The sequence below is a fragment of the Uloborus diversus genome, chromosome 1, assembly GCF_026930045.1.
Source record: "Uloborus diversus isolate 005 chromosome 1, Udiv.v.3.1, whole genome shotgun sequence".
NCBI classification, from domain to species: Eukaryota; Metazoa; Arthropoda; class Arachnida; order Araneae; family Uloboridae; genus Uloborus; species Uloborus diversus.
This window is the reverse complement of record NC_072731.1, coordinates 229,100,195-229,118,232: the sequence shown is the minus strand read 5'-3', so window position 1 is coordinate 229,118,232 and position 18,038 is coordinate 229,100,195. Positions and strand designations below refer to the sequence as shown.

At 30.5% G+C, this 18,038-nt stretch overlaps 1 protein-coding gene across 1 annotated transcript in view; it reads right to left on the bottom strand.

Moving 5' to 3' along the window:
- Positions 1-2,095: 2,095 nt before the first annotated feature.
- The window catches only part of LOC129225606 (PAN2-PAN3 deadenylation complex catalytic subunit PAN2-like), a 51,148-nt gene continuing 35,205 nt past the window's right edge, over positions 2,096-18,038 (bottom strand). Inside the window, exons 23-26 of the mRNA XM_054860071.1 lie at positions 14,742-14,799; positions 6,544-6,723; positions 4,257-4,350; positions 2,096-2,268 (exon numbers count right to left, since the gene is read on the bottom strand). Coding sequence (XP_054716046.1) covers positions 2,096-2,268; positions 4,257-4,350; positions 6,544-6,723; positions 14,742-14,799 — 505 coding nt within the window. The remainder of the gene's footprint in view (positions 2,269-4,256; positions 4,351-6,543; positions 6,724-14,741; positions 14,800-18,038) is intronic.

The following is an 18,038-nucleotide window of genomic DNA, read 5'->3' as shown; positions in this document are numbered from 1 at the left end:
AATTAAAAAAGAAAACATCTTTAAAAGGTCTGAATTATTATTGTATGTTTTGTGAAAAAACATATATTTTTAAAATTTAGTTTATTTTTTTAAATATTGTCATAAAGGTTGTTTAAATAAGGAGGGGGGGACCCCTAAAAATTTATTTCTATGCATTTTTTGAAGCATAGACTGCTACTAAGTTATAAAACAGTATCAATTTTTACAAATTACTCTTGCTTAGAATTTGAAATATTACATCAGAAAAGCATAGTGCCAGAAATTGTATAGCTATTAGTTAAAATAAGGATTAATATTTCCTTTGAACAAGACATTATGAGTTATGCTAAGTGTGATTCAGCCTTTTTAAAATAAGCAATTAAAGCAAACGTCCCTATCTCCCCACAAGGTACATTTTCCAAAAGAGATAGAAACAGAAAATTCTTGAATACATATTTTTTGTTTCTCTCCCCCCCCCCCCCCCCCCATGCTTCATGAATTGTACCATGGTGATGACATGTAGACAATAATTCTGAAGATTGAAGGTAGTTTCTTACATTTAAAATATTCACATTTTAAGTAATACAAATAAATTCTTGTGAAAATCAATGGAATTTTTTTTTCTAAATTTTACTTGACTTAAATGCTCCGCAAACATTTCACTAGTTGAAAGCACAAAAACATTCTAAAAATGACAGAGCAGACAGAGCTCACAATAAGAAATTAAACAAATTCATTGGTCACAGAGAAAACGTCACAAAATGTACATATTTATAAAGTAAAATACCGCAAAAATATTAACTATATTTTTACACTTTTTACTAAAATATGGAAACATAAAATACACTGTCAATATATAGCCAAGTAAAAATTTGAACTTCACACAAATTTTAAAACCAAAAATTCATCATTTTACCATGCACAGAAATAAGTCTATACACAAAGACAAAAAAAGTATAAAAATAGCATTTAAAAATTCATTCAGGAGAAAACTTGAACAAAACATTTTCAATAAATACACATTCACAATTGATAGTTACTTAAAATACATTGTAATTTTGCATAAAACTTTTAATAATATATATTAGTCTCCAATCAAAATGGTGAAGATCCAAAGTATTAAATGTTATTGGAAACATGTTTCTTATAGCAGGAGTACTTATTTAAAAACTCTTATTCTCTAAAGAAAATTTTTTTTAGTAATGATGCATCTTTTTTAATAAATATACATTCACAATTCATAAGTGCATTTAAAATATGTTAAAAATGTTTAAAATGTTCTTTAAACTTTTAAGATTTTGTCAAAAATACCAAAATTATTATCATTACAAAAAAAGATTTCAATAAAAAAAAAACAGATTTATTTTAAATTACATATTAGTTTCCACCATAAAATGGCAAAGATTTTTTAAGCATAAAATTTTATTCAAAAGATGTTTGTAATAGGCGCAGTCTTACCCTATAAAAAACATTTCTATTTGATAAAGATAGCAATTACGGAATGACTGCTAATGATAGCCATTGTTTTAATGTACTCTCAAACGTTAACTAACAAATAACATAGCGAAATACAGTTGGATCTGTTTAACGACGCTCTATTTAACGACTTTCTCTATTTATAGACAACCTTTCACGGTCCCGGATGCACCATTTTAGTTTTAGAAGCATTCTATTTACGCACAAATTCTACTCCAGGATGATTTTTTGTGGTCCCTTGAAAGTCGTTATACAGAGAGCCAACTGTACAATCTGTGCCTATTCTATTGGTTAAAGTGAAACACAGAATGTTGTCCTTTGCTATAGGCTTTAGCAAACAATAGTATAAATAGATTTTCAATGTAATTAAATTTTATACTTTAATTAATATTACAGTCTTGTTTTGAGTCATTTTATGCCAATAGCACATTCTAAATAAGCATCAAATAATAAGTATATGAATTTCTATTGGTTTATTGATTTAATGAATGGTAGTTATTTTTCAAGTATTTTTGAATAATAAATGAAAATAAAAAATACTAACTAACCAATTTTTTAAAGGGGGGGGGGGGATGTGCCAACTTTTTTCAACTGAATAAAATTCAAATTTGTATTTTCATTAACCTAAAAAGTTCACGCTTTATTCATCAATCCCTGGAACTTTCCACTGCAGCTGTCTGCCAACATCATATAATTCTTTAAGAGCCTCTTTCGTTTTCCCAGATTGCTCCAACTCTAAATATTTCTTGTAGAGTTGTAAGGCAGTTTTTGCATCTTCAATCGAGTCATGAGTTTCAGCTTGTATTTTCAGATCTACAGTAGATTTGATACAGTTATATTTTTAGTAAAAAAAAAGAATACTACATTGAGCGCAGGGGCAGTTACAGAGGGAGGGTCACGGTGGTCATGACCCCCTCTAAACCATCAACAATATTATCCATTCGCATTTTGTTCAAACACTTTATTAATAAAATGGAAACCATTGCAGTAATATTTTCAATTTATATTACTTTTAAAAGTAAATATTTGAAGTTCAACTTCTTTTGTTTCTTGTAAAATTCATTAGTTATGTTTATACCTGATTAGGTGCATTATTCCTGGCCTATTTAATACTTTTTATTGACACTCATACAGATTCAGAAATGTTTCACACTTAAAACCGTACGTTTGTTTGTGGTAGTGGTGGGGAGGAGGGGTGTCATTCCTAAGCATGACCCCTGCCCCATAAAATGATAGTCTGTATCTGCCCCTGATTGAGAACTAATTGTATATACGGTTTAGATTAGCAATAAAATAAGAACTATGAATAAAATAACAAAACATACATTTATGAAAAGAAGCATTAATAAGTAAAAGTTAGGTAAAGTTTTTCCTTTTCCTTTGCACGAAACAAGATGCGATACATCACTGACAAAAGTACTTATTCATTTTAAAGATATAACAAAAACATATTTCACACTAAGACACTAAAATACAATATGCGCAAAATATATATCTGGGACAACCACTACAATATGCCAGGGGAATAAAAACCTACTGTGCATATAATTTTACCAAAAACGATTTTTTTGCCCTTAATTTCCAGATACATCATTGGCATTTTATTTGAAGAATTAATAGGGGTACTTAGCAATATCTGGTGTATTTACACATGTAGATGTGCTTGTTATGTTAGTCAATTCCAGTTACCACATTTCTTATAAAAGATTCTCTTTCGAGTTGACTAATCAGTGTTAAATTAACAAAGATGATTATATCAAAGAATTCCAGAATCTCATAAATGCAATGTTAGCTTAAAGAAAAATAGGCTCGAATTAGTTGCGGATTAACTTCTTTATTGCCAACGGACTTTCAGGTAGGACCAATAAAATAATGAAGAAAATTTTAATATTTAAATTGATTTTTGAATTGATTTTGATAACAATTTTTACAACTTTAATTAATATTTCTCAAATTAAAAATAAATAAAATTATATTTTGTTTATCATTTTAGTTTATAAAACTTGAGATATGTTTTTAAAATTTGATTATACCTTTACTAATTTAGTTAGGTAATTGATATGATGTAAAGGCTACCTAAGATCATTTTTGAATATGCTTTCTGTTAAACTTTTATGGTTTTTGTCACTATGACAGACCTACTACTAAACATAGAACCATACAAATAGTGCAATAAATAATAATGAAATAAAATTAGAAATTAAAAAAGCATAGTAAACCATGCTTTTTATGCATAAATCATCCCCCCTCCGCCCTCCCCTAATATAAAGGCCAAAAGTTGGGCAACATTTTAAGAAAAGTCAGCAAAGTTAGCTTGAATTGGAAGATTCTGCTGAAAGCAGTGATCAAATCCTTGATACCTCTGAATTCTACTGAACCTACAGTGACTGCTTAAGTGCTTAGTTAAATTTGGAGAGTATTTTTTAAATTTTGCTCAACTTAAAGACCCCATATCTTCATAACAGGGGGATGAGGGCAAAGTATAAATGTGTCAAAATAAACTCTGTTCCATACTATGTTCTTTTTATTGCTATTTCTTTATTTCTTTTTTTTTCATTATGATTTTAACGTATGGCTTCCTGATAAGAACCATATCACATGCAATGCAGTACAGGCATTGTTAGTCTGGTGTGAATCAAATAAAGAAGTGATACAAACAAATATTTTATTAAATAAAAATTAGATTTTAACACTTATTTGAATGAATTTGTTTTTCTTCAAAATTAATATATTTTTCACATCTTAATTATAATTGTCTACTTAATGACATAACAGAATTTAAAGCTAGTAAATATAATTACCTAAAAAATGCCAAGCAAGAAACCTAAGTGAAATCATTCTTTTATTAGGTAGTTGGAAGAGGTAGACAGTATCTAAAACCTGTGCAGGTGGTACCTAAAATGAAATAATTGTATCTTATAATCATTGTATTTTCAGAGAGCATTTAAAAAGTCAGCACACATAAAAAATAAATAGTTGACAACAGCAAAATTTTTCAGTCAACAGCCAGGGACTGATTTACGGCGGGGAATTCGGGGCCCGGGCCACCAAAGGAAAGCGGGCACCAAATTTCTGCCATCATTTTCTTCTTTTTTTTTTCAGCAAAAAGACAGAAAAAAACTCCATCACAGTTTTATGATGGACAATGTGAAGAAGTCATATTAGACTCTAAGCAAAGTTTGAAGGTTTCCTGTTTTTATGTAATCTGTGATAACTTGATTACAAAACTAAAATTCAGAATGTCAGCCAATGATGGCATATTAAAGAAATTTTCTTACTTGTTTGAATGCGACAAGCAAAATATTTGAGAAAGTGCAAAAGATCTTTAAAAATGTTACTCCTGTGATTTGGAGGAATCTTTTCCTGATGAATTTATTCACATTAGTTCAATCATCGGAAAAGAAAGTTCAGTCACCAAAAAGTTTTAAAAAAACCCATAAACTTGGTAAATTGATACTTTTGCCAACGTAGATACAGCCCTGAAATTGTTTTTGACTTTGCCAATCTCCAATTGTGGTGGAGAGAACGATCATTTTTGCTATTGAATAGAACTAAGTGTCCTTTGCGTACTCTCATTTCTGATAGTAAATTATCTTCATTAGCTTTATTATAAATAGAAGGAAGTTTGACCACAGAACTTGGTTATAAGGACATTATAGAAGAATTTACTACAAGAAAACAAAGGAACGCAGAAAGCACATTATGATTTACCTTAACCATCATAGTTTCTCCATCTGCGACTATAAAAATTTTCCTACATGAAAATCAGGAATTTATTTTAGAGTTTTCTTCCAATCAAAATAATATCGAAAAATTACCTTCATATTTTTTTTTTTTGGGGGGGGGGGGGGTGGCACCATAATTGTCAGTGCTCCGGGGCACCTAAGTGTGTAAATCGGTCCTGTCAACTGCAAATTATCTCGTTTGCAAAGGATTATATATCTGATTAACTAACAAGTTAATAACACAGCTCAGCCCTCTTTACATTCCCTTCCTATTACAGCAATATTTTTACTATAGTGTCCTATACATAAATTTTGAGTACATTTAGCAAAACTAAATTCTTAGTGCAGTTTTACAAATACAAATGTGACGACCTCTGGGCCCAGCTAGGCTGGTCCTAGTCAAATAATTAGTCCCCAATGAAGATCAATGGCCCTCTTAAAGCTATCCACTCCCTTGCTCATTACCGCCTCTTCCGGTAAGCTATTCCAAGTGTCCACGACCCTACTAGAGTAGTAGTTTTTCCTGATTTCCAAGTTAGCCTGAGATTTAAATAGCTTAAAACAATAACCCCTTATCCTGCTTTCCCCGCAAAAATTTAATCCATTTACATCTTTCATTTTGATAAATTTAAATAACTGAATCATGTCCCCTCTGACTCTCCTTTGCTCCAGGCTATACATGTTAAGCCTATTAAGTCTGGTATCATAATCTAAATCTGAGAGTCCCCTTACTAATTTAGTTACCCTTCTTTGAACCCTTTCCAATACAAAAATATCTTTCTTCAGATAAGGCGACCAAAACTGAACAGCATACTCCAAATGAGGTCTTACTAAACTCCTATATAAAGGTAGAACATCTAAGAGAGCATCTGGACTCTCTTTTGCATCTAAGAGAGTCCAGGTGTTTTATCTAGTGGGGGAAACTGGGCATCGAAATTTTCGTTGTAAAGGCATTCATTAATAGTGATGCCACATGAAAGAATGAATGCTATTTCAGGGAATTGTACAAAGGCTACAAAAGGTTAAAGCTTTTTATGCAGCCCCATTAGAAAGAAAGAAGATGATTTTTTCTTCCAGATAACTTTTAAGATGAATCTATTGTTTCTCTTCTATGAGTTTTTCAATCTCAGTCAAGGAGGTTGACAAAACAGATGTAGCTATAGTCGAATTAAATCTCAAAATTACCAACCCAACTTATATGTGTTAAAAAAAAGAAAAGAAAAAAAAAAGCGCTCTCATAAATAGTAGGCAGGGGCAGTGCCGGAGGGCTTGCATTTATTATTTGTGTTGTATTTGTATTTCAAATATCAACTTACAAAGTTTGAAAATAGTAAATATAGCAAGCATAAAAAGCAGAACTTACCACTAAATTAATAACTCTGAAATCATTTTTCAAACCATGTCCAACAAATGTAACACCAGAATCAATTAAGAAACGCAACTTTTGGTAGGTTGCCTTCAAAGTTGTTAAATGTTTAGATGAAATGGCTGCATCTAAATCTCCAGGTTGAATCCCAGAAAACTTAGTCAGATAATCAACTACCTAAAGAATTAATTTTAAAAAAAAACAGCAAATTACACAGCACAGTATAAATTTATTTTCATTTCAATAACAAATTTTAAGATAGAAATAGTTAATGCACCAATCATAAAACTATTTCAGGTAAATATTTAATGAAAAAGAAATATGATCTAGGCATATATATTTTTTAAAAAGCATATTTTTTTCCCCTTTAAAAACCAAAATATAAGCACATTCAGTTTAGATTAAGCAACCACAAAAAATGTAACAATAAAGAATTAATGGAAAACTACTACGCATCAAGTTCTTAGAAAATATTTTAAGGCATTTCAAAAATTTAAAAAAAAATTAATAAAAAAAGGTTTCAAAAGTGAAAATTTTGTTTGAAGATACCATTTGCAAAAGAAACATGATTTAAATACATCAATAATTAAAACTAAATTAAAACAAAGAAACTTTTTCAATAAAATTAGCTATAAGATTTAAAATTTGATTTAACTTTATTTTTCATTAATCTTTTCCCCAAAAGAATAATTCTAGAAATAAACAATGTTATTCTGTGTTAATAAATAATAAATACAGAACAAATAACAATAAAAAATAACAACAATAAATAACTACTTACATTTAAAGTTGAGCCCTAAAACTTCCTATTGTGAATCACTTAGTAACAATGAATCAAAAAATGAAAGACTGAATACACACTTGTTTTCAAAAAGTATTCACTTTATAAAAATTGATAGATCTGTACTTTTATTTTAATAATAAACTTCTCTATTATGTAATACTAATATTCTTAAACATAATTTTCACACATAGTTTAGACGAATCAAATTATGAAAACATAAAAAATGAAAATATGAATAATGGGAGGTTTCTAGCTTCTCTAAACATTTTTTGCATCAACATTTCTTTGGTCACTAACTTAAAGAAAAAACTTCCCACACCTTTTCAGGTAGTCAAATAACTTACAATATAAGTATTAAATTTTGCATCATGATTTGCAGTTTATTGCAGTTATTAAAATTAAAATAATACCAATACAAATTGTAAATAGCACTTATTTGGTGAACTAAAGTTTTTGTAATCCAAATCAAACATTAAAAATCTGGTCAGAATAACTCATTGAATCATGAATAATTTTTAATAAACTGTAAATGATGCTTTTAAAATTTAAATGAGAAAGTTACGATAAAATATATGAAGATATTCATGTTATCATTTATTTTATACAAAACATAATTACACACAAAAAAAAGTAGATTTTATAATTAAAAGAGACAACTAGAAAATTTTAACATTTTATTGCAATACCCAAAAACATTACATTTTCAAAAATATCACAGGCAAAAAATTACAAGGAGCTTCTGTTAAAATGAAGCTCAAAAAATATTTTTCTGCCATACAAATATCACTATCTTTATGATAAGCTCATTATTGAAAACATTTACAATCTACATTTATCTAAATAAGTAAGGACTAGAAACTTTCAGTCACTAAAACAAAACTTCTGAAGAAACCAAAGACTACAGGAGAAAACCGGAAATTCCCAGAAATATTCATAGCAATGCTATTCATTAGGAAGACTAGGTGGGTGAGTAAAAAGGCTGCAATGGGAAAAATCAAAGAAACCAAAATTTCAGAATCAATTAAACAAAAGAAGAAAACTATAATTTACAAGATAAGAAAGAAAACCACATTTAATAAAAACTAAGAAAGCATGCTACATTTTCATTAAACATGACAACAGAGGGTGCAAAAGTTAGTTAAAAGAAATAATTCTCTGAAACATGAAAGTCAAAAAGTCACAAAGAATGAAATACATGTAGATTAGAGACATTCAGATCTAATATTGTAAATTTTTGTATATATTTAATTTAAAAAAGGGCACATAATTTATTACAATGTAAGAAATGAAAAAAAGTTGCTCATGCAAAAAAATATGCAGAATTTTCAAAAAAAAAAAAAAAAAATCAGGAAGCATATTGATTTGAGTTTTCTAACTAAGCATATTTGACATTAAATTTCCTTTTTTTTTTTAAATGCCAGATTCCAAAATCCTGTGTCTGTATTACTGTCGGCCCCGCTTAATCAAACATCGTCGGTTCCAAGAAATATTATTCCTTTAAGCGGGGTATTCGATAAAACGGGGAAATGTTCTTTACCTTTTAGAATTGATAACATTTGTCTTAAAACGTAATAATTATAAATCAATAGCTATATAAAGGAAATAACTAATGTTATTTATAAAAGGTTTTTGAAATAAGCTAAGTAAACAACAAAATAATTTAATAATTTATTCATATATTATAGTACGTATGAAAATGATAAAAAAGTAACTTTAAACTTGAGTTATGAATTGTTTGTTTTGGCACCTTATTTCAGAACAATATTTTTTAAAAATAATTCTGCAATAGTTCATTGCTTGCTCCAAGGTCTTTTGGGAATACTTTTCTAAGTCCTTTTCTCCCTTTTCGTTTGCCGTGTTTCACATTTAATAGTTTTCAATTTATTATTGTCTGAAATGTGCATATTTCTTTGTGTTATTTAATTTAATTATTGACTGCACTGTTTATTGTTTTTTGTAATGGCAATGACAAAAGAAATTAGATAGAATGGAGGAAATGTTTTGATGAAAAACATATGTTTTTCCCCGTCTGTTGAAGACAAAAAATATTGTTTCATATTTTCACGTCAACAATTGTTTTTACTAAACTTATTTCTAATTTATTCAAAACAATTTCTACAAAAATATTTGCGAAAGCTGATAAATATCATTTGAACATCTGAGAAATTATTTGATTAAGTGGGTATCTTTAACATCGCGTCTATGGGGAAATATTCGGTTCCGGGAGGTTTGATTCGTATAAGTAGGATATTGGTTTATCCGTCACCCGATTAAGCGAGGCAAACAGTATCTGAAAACTTTTTCCTCGATTTACCTGAATGTGTTTGTGCGTCCTTTTATACGTTATAACTGCAGAAAAATGTAACAGAATGACTGTAAAGTAAACTTCTAAGTGTCTAGAAACATTAGAAATTAAATACATAAATTTCCCAGAAAGAAGAAAAGAAAACCCCTCTTTGAAAACTTGCTTAAATACAAAAGTTTATGTAGGAAATAGTAGTTACAAAGTTATATTTCCCTTTAAGTTCTATTTTAGAACCCCAATCTGAACTTCATTATTTATGTTATTTAAAAATTAACTGACTAAATTAACTAGCTAATTAACTGACGAAAATTAACTAATAAACTGACTTGGACCAGCCTAGTTGGGCCCAGAGCCTGCTACTGGTCGTCACATTTGTATTTGTGTAATTAATGATTATTTATGAGAAAGATTTTAAAGAAAATCCTGAGAAAAGTTTCGGGGTCATTCCCTCAGAAAAGTTATTCCCTTCAAAATCAAGAAATATTAAAATCTCTACAATTAAACAATTAATGTCATAAGACTCTTGAGCACAGAATAAATTAGTGAGAGGACTACATGTTAATTTCCATTTATTTGCATGCTAAACTTTCACTCTCAAAGCACGCAATATATATTACACATACTGCCCTGGGCAGGTATAGCTTGACTATGGAGAGATGGTAGATGAACTGGAAGTGGAAACGGACCACTTCATTTTGTAACAGGTAAGATCAGCGAGATTGCGTCTGCAGTAAGTGGAATCAGCAACAATAATTTCAACTCCCAGTCATTTAAATATTTATCTTCACTATTACCTTTAACAGCATTCTGCTGCTGATTATTCAAAACAATCCTGTTTGAATCTACCAAAAAACAGGTTAAAATTCAAACAATTTGAGACAGTCCAAAAACAGCTTGAGGATAAAGGGCCATTATTAATTACGTAAGGGTCACAAGGGGGGGGGGGAAATCTCTACATTCCCTTACTTGGAGGGGGGATCAGACACATTCTTATGTAATATTTTCAGTGTCGATAATTAACAATAGAAATTGCACAGTCAAGTGATTTGGCAAGGATCATATTTTACTTGCTTATTTACTTTTGGAAGGTAAAAAATACGTATTAGGATGAGCAGTTTTTACTTGTTTTTCAAAGAACGAATAGTTTAAAATAAAATAAAAGAATCGCACTGTGCATGGCATGCCTTATTTTTAATTAGTATCGCATCATATACAAAAAATATTTGTCAAAAAAACATTCTGTCTAGATTCCTTTTTAGCCTACTTTCCCAGTAAAAGTCAGAAAAAGAAGAAAAAAGCATGAAAGAAGGCTTAATGCATCTTAAAAATATCGCGAAAAACAAAAAAAAATCAAAAATAAGTAAAATAATTAAATAAATATTGAAAAATTAAAAATTGGAAAGTAGGGTATTGAGATGGGGAAAAATGTCTGTCGGTCTGTCTGTCTGTCTGTCGGTCTGTCTGTCTGTCGGTCTGTCTGTCTGTCGGTCTGTCTGTCTGTCTGTCCCCCCCTAATAACTTTTGAATGAATAGTCCGATTCGAACAAACTTTTTTTTGTTCGAAAGATCTCGGCGAGTACATCTCATTCCCATATTTCACTTTTTGATTTGAACTTTTTTTTGTTCAATTTTGAACAGTTCAAAAAAATTTAACATTAGCGCCTACGGGGAAATTCAAGGCAATTCCGAACTGTGAGGCGAATTTGCTTCAAACAAACTTTGTAGGAAAAAGCTTTTGATGAAAAACTTGTATATAAAATATCTTTTTGATTTGAACAATTTTCCGTTCAATTTTGAACAGTTCAAATCCCTTAACATTAGCGCCTACGGGGAAACTGAAAGTCAATGTAGATTCCGTACTTGAAGGCGGATTTACTTCAAACAAATTTTGTTGGAAACAGCTCTTGACGCCAAACTCCAGACTCCGACTCCGAGAATTTAGGGGCACCTGACTCCGATTCGACTCCTGTGCCCGATAATTAATCGGACTCCGACTCCCCGACTTCGACTCTGACTTCGTAGCTTTGGCAAAAATTTATACACGGAGGACAGATGACTGACTCCGATTTTTGGATATTCGACTCCGACTCCTTTATCCCAAAATGAGATTGACTCCTCAGCTATGGTTTTAACTGTGAACTAATTATTGTTGATATGACTTGTTTTTATTTTCACGCTAAAGTTTTAATTTAGGCATTCAGTTTTCGGCGAATAAACTCGAAGTCATTCATGTTTCTACATAAAGATATACGCAGACGATTTTTTTTTTTTTGACAATGAAAATTATTTCTTTAAGTTGACATTTTATTGTTTTTATTTATTTTTGTAATTGCATTAATTCATTTAAAAAATTATTTTTGGCAACAGGGGAAAAAGAAACGATTTTTTAATATGATGTATTTATTTCAATAAGCTTATTAATTTTAATTATTATTTTTTCGTTTTGAAAACTGTTAAAGAATTTTTTAATGGAAAAAAGTGTATTAGCTGCTTTGTTTGAAAGGTGCTTTTTTTTTTTTTTTTTTTTTTTTTTAAGATGAGTGAGGAATATTTTATTCCTAGAAATCAGCTTATGATATTAAAAAAATATGTTTGAAACAATTTGCGATTTTAGCTATTTTTGAGAATATTGATCAGGTAGTAGAAAGTAGTATGGGTATATGGGAAAGTAGGCTCGTTTAGTTCTGGACAGAACTTCTTGTTAACCCCTGACAAGCAAAGGAAGGGGGTTACAAGTTTGACGTGTCTGTGTATTTGTCTGTGGCACTCTAGCGCATAAATGGATGGACAGATTTTTGAAAAAAAAAAAATTTGTTCAAAAGGAGAGTTGACCAAGAGTGTTCTTAGCTAGGTTACATCTTTGGATGACATTAATTAATGAAGATATTAATTAAAAATGTCTAAAAAGGTTTTTGCAATTTTTGTAGTGAAAACATAGTTCAAAATTTTAAAGTTTAATACCAAAATAAAGAGATTTTTTTTCTGCGTGTGACAAAATGTGTTTGGAACTTCCATGTTTCATAGAATTTGAATTATAACGTTTTTTTAAAGCAGATTTTAATAACCATTAAACCTTTATTCACGGGATTGATCAACAAATTCATAGTTGGCCGACAAGGAAATTAAAAGCAATGATTTAAAATGATATTTTAATCTGTTGCCAGTTTCGGTTCAATAGCAAATAAAATACTTTACCATTTTTAAAAATATAAGGCTTTTAAAAAGATTTTCAACTTTCCCTCTTGATTCTACAGCTGTGACTCAGTCGGGGTTTTTTTTTAATTTTTAATTTAACGTTGCTTGTACAGTAAATATTTTTTCACACAACAGTTTAAAAATAATAATAATAGTGAATTTAATAATGATTCCAGTGATGTAAGATTCGTTACTTTACTATTTTGAAAAACAAAATGGAATCTTAGGTAAAATAGGGAGGAGGGGGTTGAAAAATCTTACTTACCCTTATATAGAGGGGAGGGTCAAAAATTGCCAAAATCATCCTTACGTAATTAATGAATGGCCCCTTGCCACTGAAGCTCCATAATCTGCCCCAACCGCTGGTATGAAAGTCCAAAATGATCTTGACAAGTAATTTTTGAAGCTGCCTGAAAGGTGATCGAGACTATATCTGGTCCATTGGACAAATTATCTTCCTAGTCAGCAGTGGTGTTCCCATAGGGTATAATACTCCATATACACCGTATACTCTCAAGCATTTTTTAGACATATAGCGTATACCCTTAAGGTTCATAAATTTTCATATTATGACATACTATGTGTATGATCACATACACAAATTGTGCGTAGTGGGTTACTGGGAGTATACCCTCAGAAAAATTGACGGGAACATCACTGCTAGTCAGTCTAGATTATAAACACAGAACTATCCTTACAGCTATAGAGGATGTTAGAACAAACATTCTTGCTCTTGAGCCCTTCCAGGAATGAGCTGCTTATCTTCAGACTTTGCCATTTCTTTCTGTAGCCTTTTTGTAGGTACGGTTGAAAAAAAGTATGAGGTTCTATGTTGTGCCTGGATGGCTTTGTTTACCATGATGATGCCTCTGGCTCCAAGTTTTTACCATAGTGCCATTAGAACAAACTATAACATTAACATTTCTGCTCGTGAGCCTTTCTATGAATGAGCTGCTGACCTTCAGATTTTGCCATTTCTTCTTGTAACCCTTTTGTAGGTATGGTTGAAAAAAAGTAAGAGGCTCTATGTTGTGCCTGATGGCTGTTGACCATGATGATGCCTCTGGCTCCTGTTTTTACCATAGCGCTCTTTTAGAGGACTCGATGGCGATTAGGGTTAAACTCAACAAATCTTGAGGCTTAATTCAGGCAACATTTAAGGTTCTGCTAAACCTTAATTTTCTTATTTCAACAAAAATGAATTTGTCGAATAACATAGTAAAGAATAAAAACAATATTTAGTATAAAGTATAACTATTTTCTAGATTTATTAATAACTTTTTTAAAAACAGTTTTTATGTGTATGAAATGTAATTTTTAAATTTTTATGTTCATAATAGAAGATTTTTGGAAGTAATTACAAAACATGCTACCTGAAAAGCTTTGAAATTATTTCAAGAAAAAAAAAATTAATCAAATTATAATATATGTACATACTGCCAACCTCTGGCAAGTTGGGCTCCACTGCCCGATCGATTAAATGATTCCGTTTGTTGAAATAGGAGTAAGGAAAAACGGTTTAAGAACTTGCAGATTTAGTTTGCAGTGTTATTGCCCATTTGGTGAACAATATAAATCAGGTAAGAAATGGGAAGCGGTACAGGATTTTCTTGCGAATAAAAGGGTTGCAATGGTAGCCCAACTCAGCGCCTAACAATTCCTCTTCTTACTGATTGCTCTCAATTGAAAGAAATGGATTTCTTCAAGGCCATAGCTCAACTTCTCAGAGGTGGACAGTACATATATATATATATATATATATATATATAGAGAGAGAGAGAGAGAGAGAGAGAGAATACATAAAACAAAAGTTAAGTACAATAATGGTAATAAACATTTAAAACAGCAAAAAAAAAAAAAAAAAAAAAAAGCAGGGGGAAGGAATAAAATGTTTTAAAAGGTCAAAGATACCTGTTCCTGAGTAGATATATAATCATCTATAAAAGGTACACCTTCTAAAGGACCACCCCTAAAATAATAAATATTGCTTTTAAAAATACAAAACACATGAATTCAAACGTTTATTGCATAGCATTGCCTTAACATTGCATTTGCAAAATAATAACAGCATTACCCCTAAATATGAATTTAACTATGGGAGGTAGACTTAAGTTCAAGAAAGCTAATAAATGAACATAGACAGTAGGCTCACTTATTGCAATGATTTATTGATGTATTGGGAGGAATAGGCTATGTTTTAAGAAGTATATTTTTTTAAGAAGAATTTTACTGACCGATCCAGATCATACGTTCTAATTGTAGTGCAAAATTAGTTTTAAAAGTTTTATACATGTTTTTTTTGTCAAAATATTGGAATCAATGCAATTTATCTCTTAAATAAACATGTTCTACTCAAAATACCTCTGTGCTGAACAGTAAAGTAAAGTAACAACGAATTTGTGCTTTTTCGATGTTGTTACTTTAAGTTACTTTAATGTTCTAAGGCTGACTCCACAAATGCTGCCATTTTGGAATGTTTTTGATGAGGGCTATCACCAGTATTTATACCAATTTTTTGCTCACAAGCCATTAACATAGTACGTATCATACGTAAAAGACTAAACAAAATAATAATTTGAAGAAATTTTAGTAAGTAATTTAAAATTGCCAAGCAGAAACAAATTTCTGTAAAAAAATTACTCGGGGGGGGGGGGGGGGGGCGGTCAGCATGTACTGTTCATGCACTATTTGGTTTGTTTTGGACTGTGGGTGGGTGAAGTATATGTCAAAATGTGGTTCTTCAAACATTTAAGGTACATTTTCAGTATTAAAGACAGGGTTCATACTCTATTTGGGTGAAAAAATTCCATGACTTTTCCAAGACGTTTTCATGACTTCATAAAAATTTTCATGACCTTGTTACATGGAGAGAATAGTAGACTATTTAATATCAAACTTGCCAATTTTTGGCAATGAGCATTAGCAAAAATTCTATGTGAACGCCACTACTTTATTGAAGCACTTACTCATGATTGAAAAAATATCAGTGTACACCTAAAAAACTAAACTATTATTATGTCTTTATCATATAAATTTAAGTAAAGTAAAATACAGTGAAAGCAATACAATGATAATTAAACGTAAAAATTTCTTTGTAAAAGGGCAGAATGATAATGAATGGGATAAACGGTAAATGAGTCATTACTAAGTTTCAATAAATTTGCTTCAAAAGTTGCATTTTAGTGTCAACAGTGCATTTAATCATCCACATAATTTGACAGTATTTTGGTTCTTTAAAGTAAACCCACATACTTCAGTAACCTTATGTTTTTCTCTCTAAACCAGATCAGGCCCGTGTCCAGGATTTCATAAAGGGAGGGGTTTTTGCAGGCCTGTCATTTCAAAATATTTTGTTTTGAAGGGGAGGGGCAAAGCGTTTGATCGATACATTTTATCTGAAAAAACAACGAAATATGTACAAAAATGCTTAAATTCATCAGTTTGCAGGGATGTGTCAGTTGCGACAAACTGCTCCAAAAGACTGCTAAATGAACTTTTCTGCTCCAAAATCGGACAAACTTGCGCCAAAAGTGCAATTTTGCATTTAATGTTGCAGTTCCTTCAGCATATTTGGCAGTTTTTTTCAGATTATCATCAAGTTTAGGCATTTGAAGCTTGTTTTTACGATTTTTTTTTATAGCCCCGATTTTTTGCGTATTTCACAATCCGATTGCATCCGCTTTTGAAAAATTCAATCGTTTTAATTTATTATGTGATCGTTCCCTTTGAGTTGAAAAATTTTGCATTGACCATTATTTTCAACCATTCTTATCATTTGTTTTCAGAAGAAGAGGACTTGTAAGTTCGTCTTCTTGCCACGTCCACTCAAAAATGTCAAATCTAGTTGCATCCGAATTGATCTAAGCAAATGCCATGTGTAAAAATTAATATTGTTCACCAGTTTTCAATCTTGAGTTTCTTAAGATTTTAGGACAGAAAATTGATCCCTAATTTTGGTTGGAGGACACATAAGATAGCAAAAATCGGGGAATTCTAATGCTCTGGCGATGAAAATGTAGACATTTAAAGTTTCTGAGACTCAAGCAATACTTTCCATATTCTGAGCCTGCCTCAAAATTTTTATTTTTATTTTTTCACATGTATTTTAAAATTCCTTTTCTTATGACATCATTTCTCAAAAGCATTTTTTTTCATTGTAATTTCATTATTAATTTTGTGATTAAATATCAAATAGTTAAAAATTAAAGGTTTTAATGGTTTCCTTTGCTTGATCTTCAGATTTGTTAATCAAGTAGCTCAGTATGTAACCATTTATGTACATACTGACTATGTGCATAAGGTCAAATGTTAGTAAATAACTTACAGGTACCAAAAAAAAAAAAAAGATTAATAAATAGCTCTTTAAAACTGTCTTGTAATTTGTTGAGGTAAAGTTTTTAAATTTAACTATTATTTTTTGCTTTTTTTTAGCCTTTTTGAATATGTTTTTGAGTTTTATGTATATATATCTTGTGTCTTTTACATATATGTATGAACTACATAAAAGCAAACAAAATTTAAAAATAGATATCAAACACCAAAACTTAAATATGAACAAAAGCAGTGATGTATTAAGCAAAGTAAATATGTGAACTAAATTTAAATCAGTTGTAAGAAAAAAGTAGAGCAGGACATGGCTTGTTTTTACTGAAAAATATTAGACAAAAAAGAAAATAAATAAATAAATAAATATAAAATAAAATAAAAATAAACAAATGTAATTAAGAGAGCTTCAATTAGTAGTTGGAGTGTTGAAGTTCCGGTTTTTTGCATCTTTAATCTCCTTTTTTATCATTTTATCATGTCACACATGTTTCTGTGTGAAATATACATAGTTGCTACAAATTAATGCAAAATTTAACTTTTCCCTGCTGCAAGTTGCTCCAAATTTGCAATTTTACTACTCCAGGCTGCTCCAAATTCACCGTTTTACTTCTCCAAACTCACCATTTTCCTGCTCCCAAGATTGCTCTAAAAGCGAGTTTAAAACGGCACATCCCTGTGTTTGTAAAATCCAGGGAGAGGGGTAGCAATTGACCAATCTGATCTCCCAAATGACGGGCCTGCTTTTGGCTTCAATTATTTCCATTCTTAGTTGCATTGTCAGGAAAACACACTTCAGTGTGCAAATAATTCTTCACTGTTTAAGCTCACAATGAGGGGCTTAGCAGTTTGGAGGGGAGGGTATGGTTCAAATTCACAGAAGAT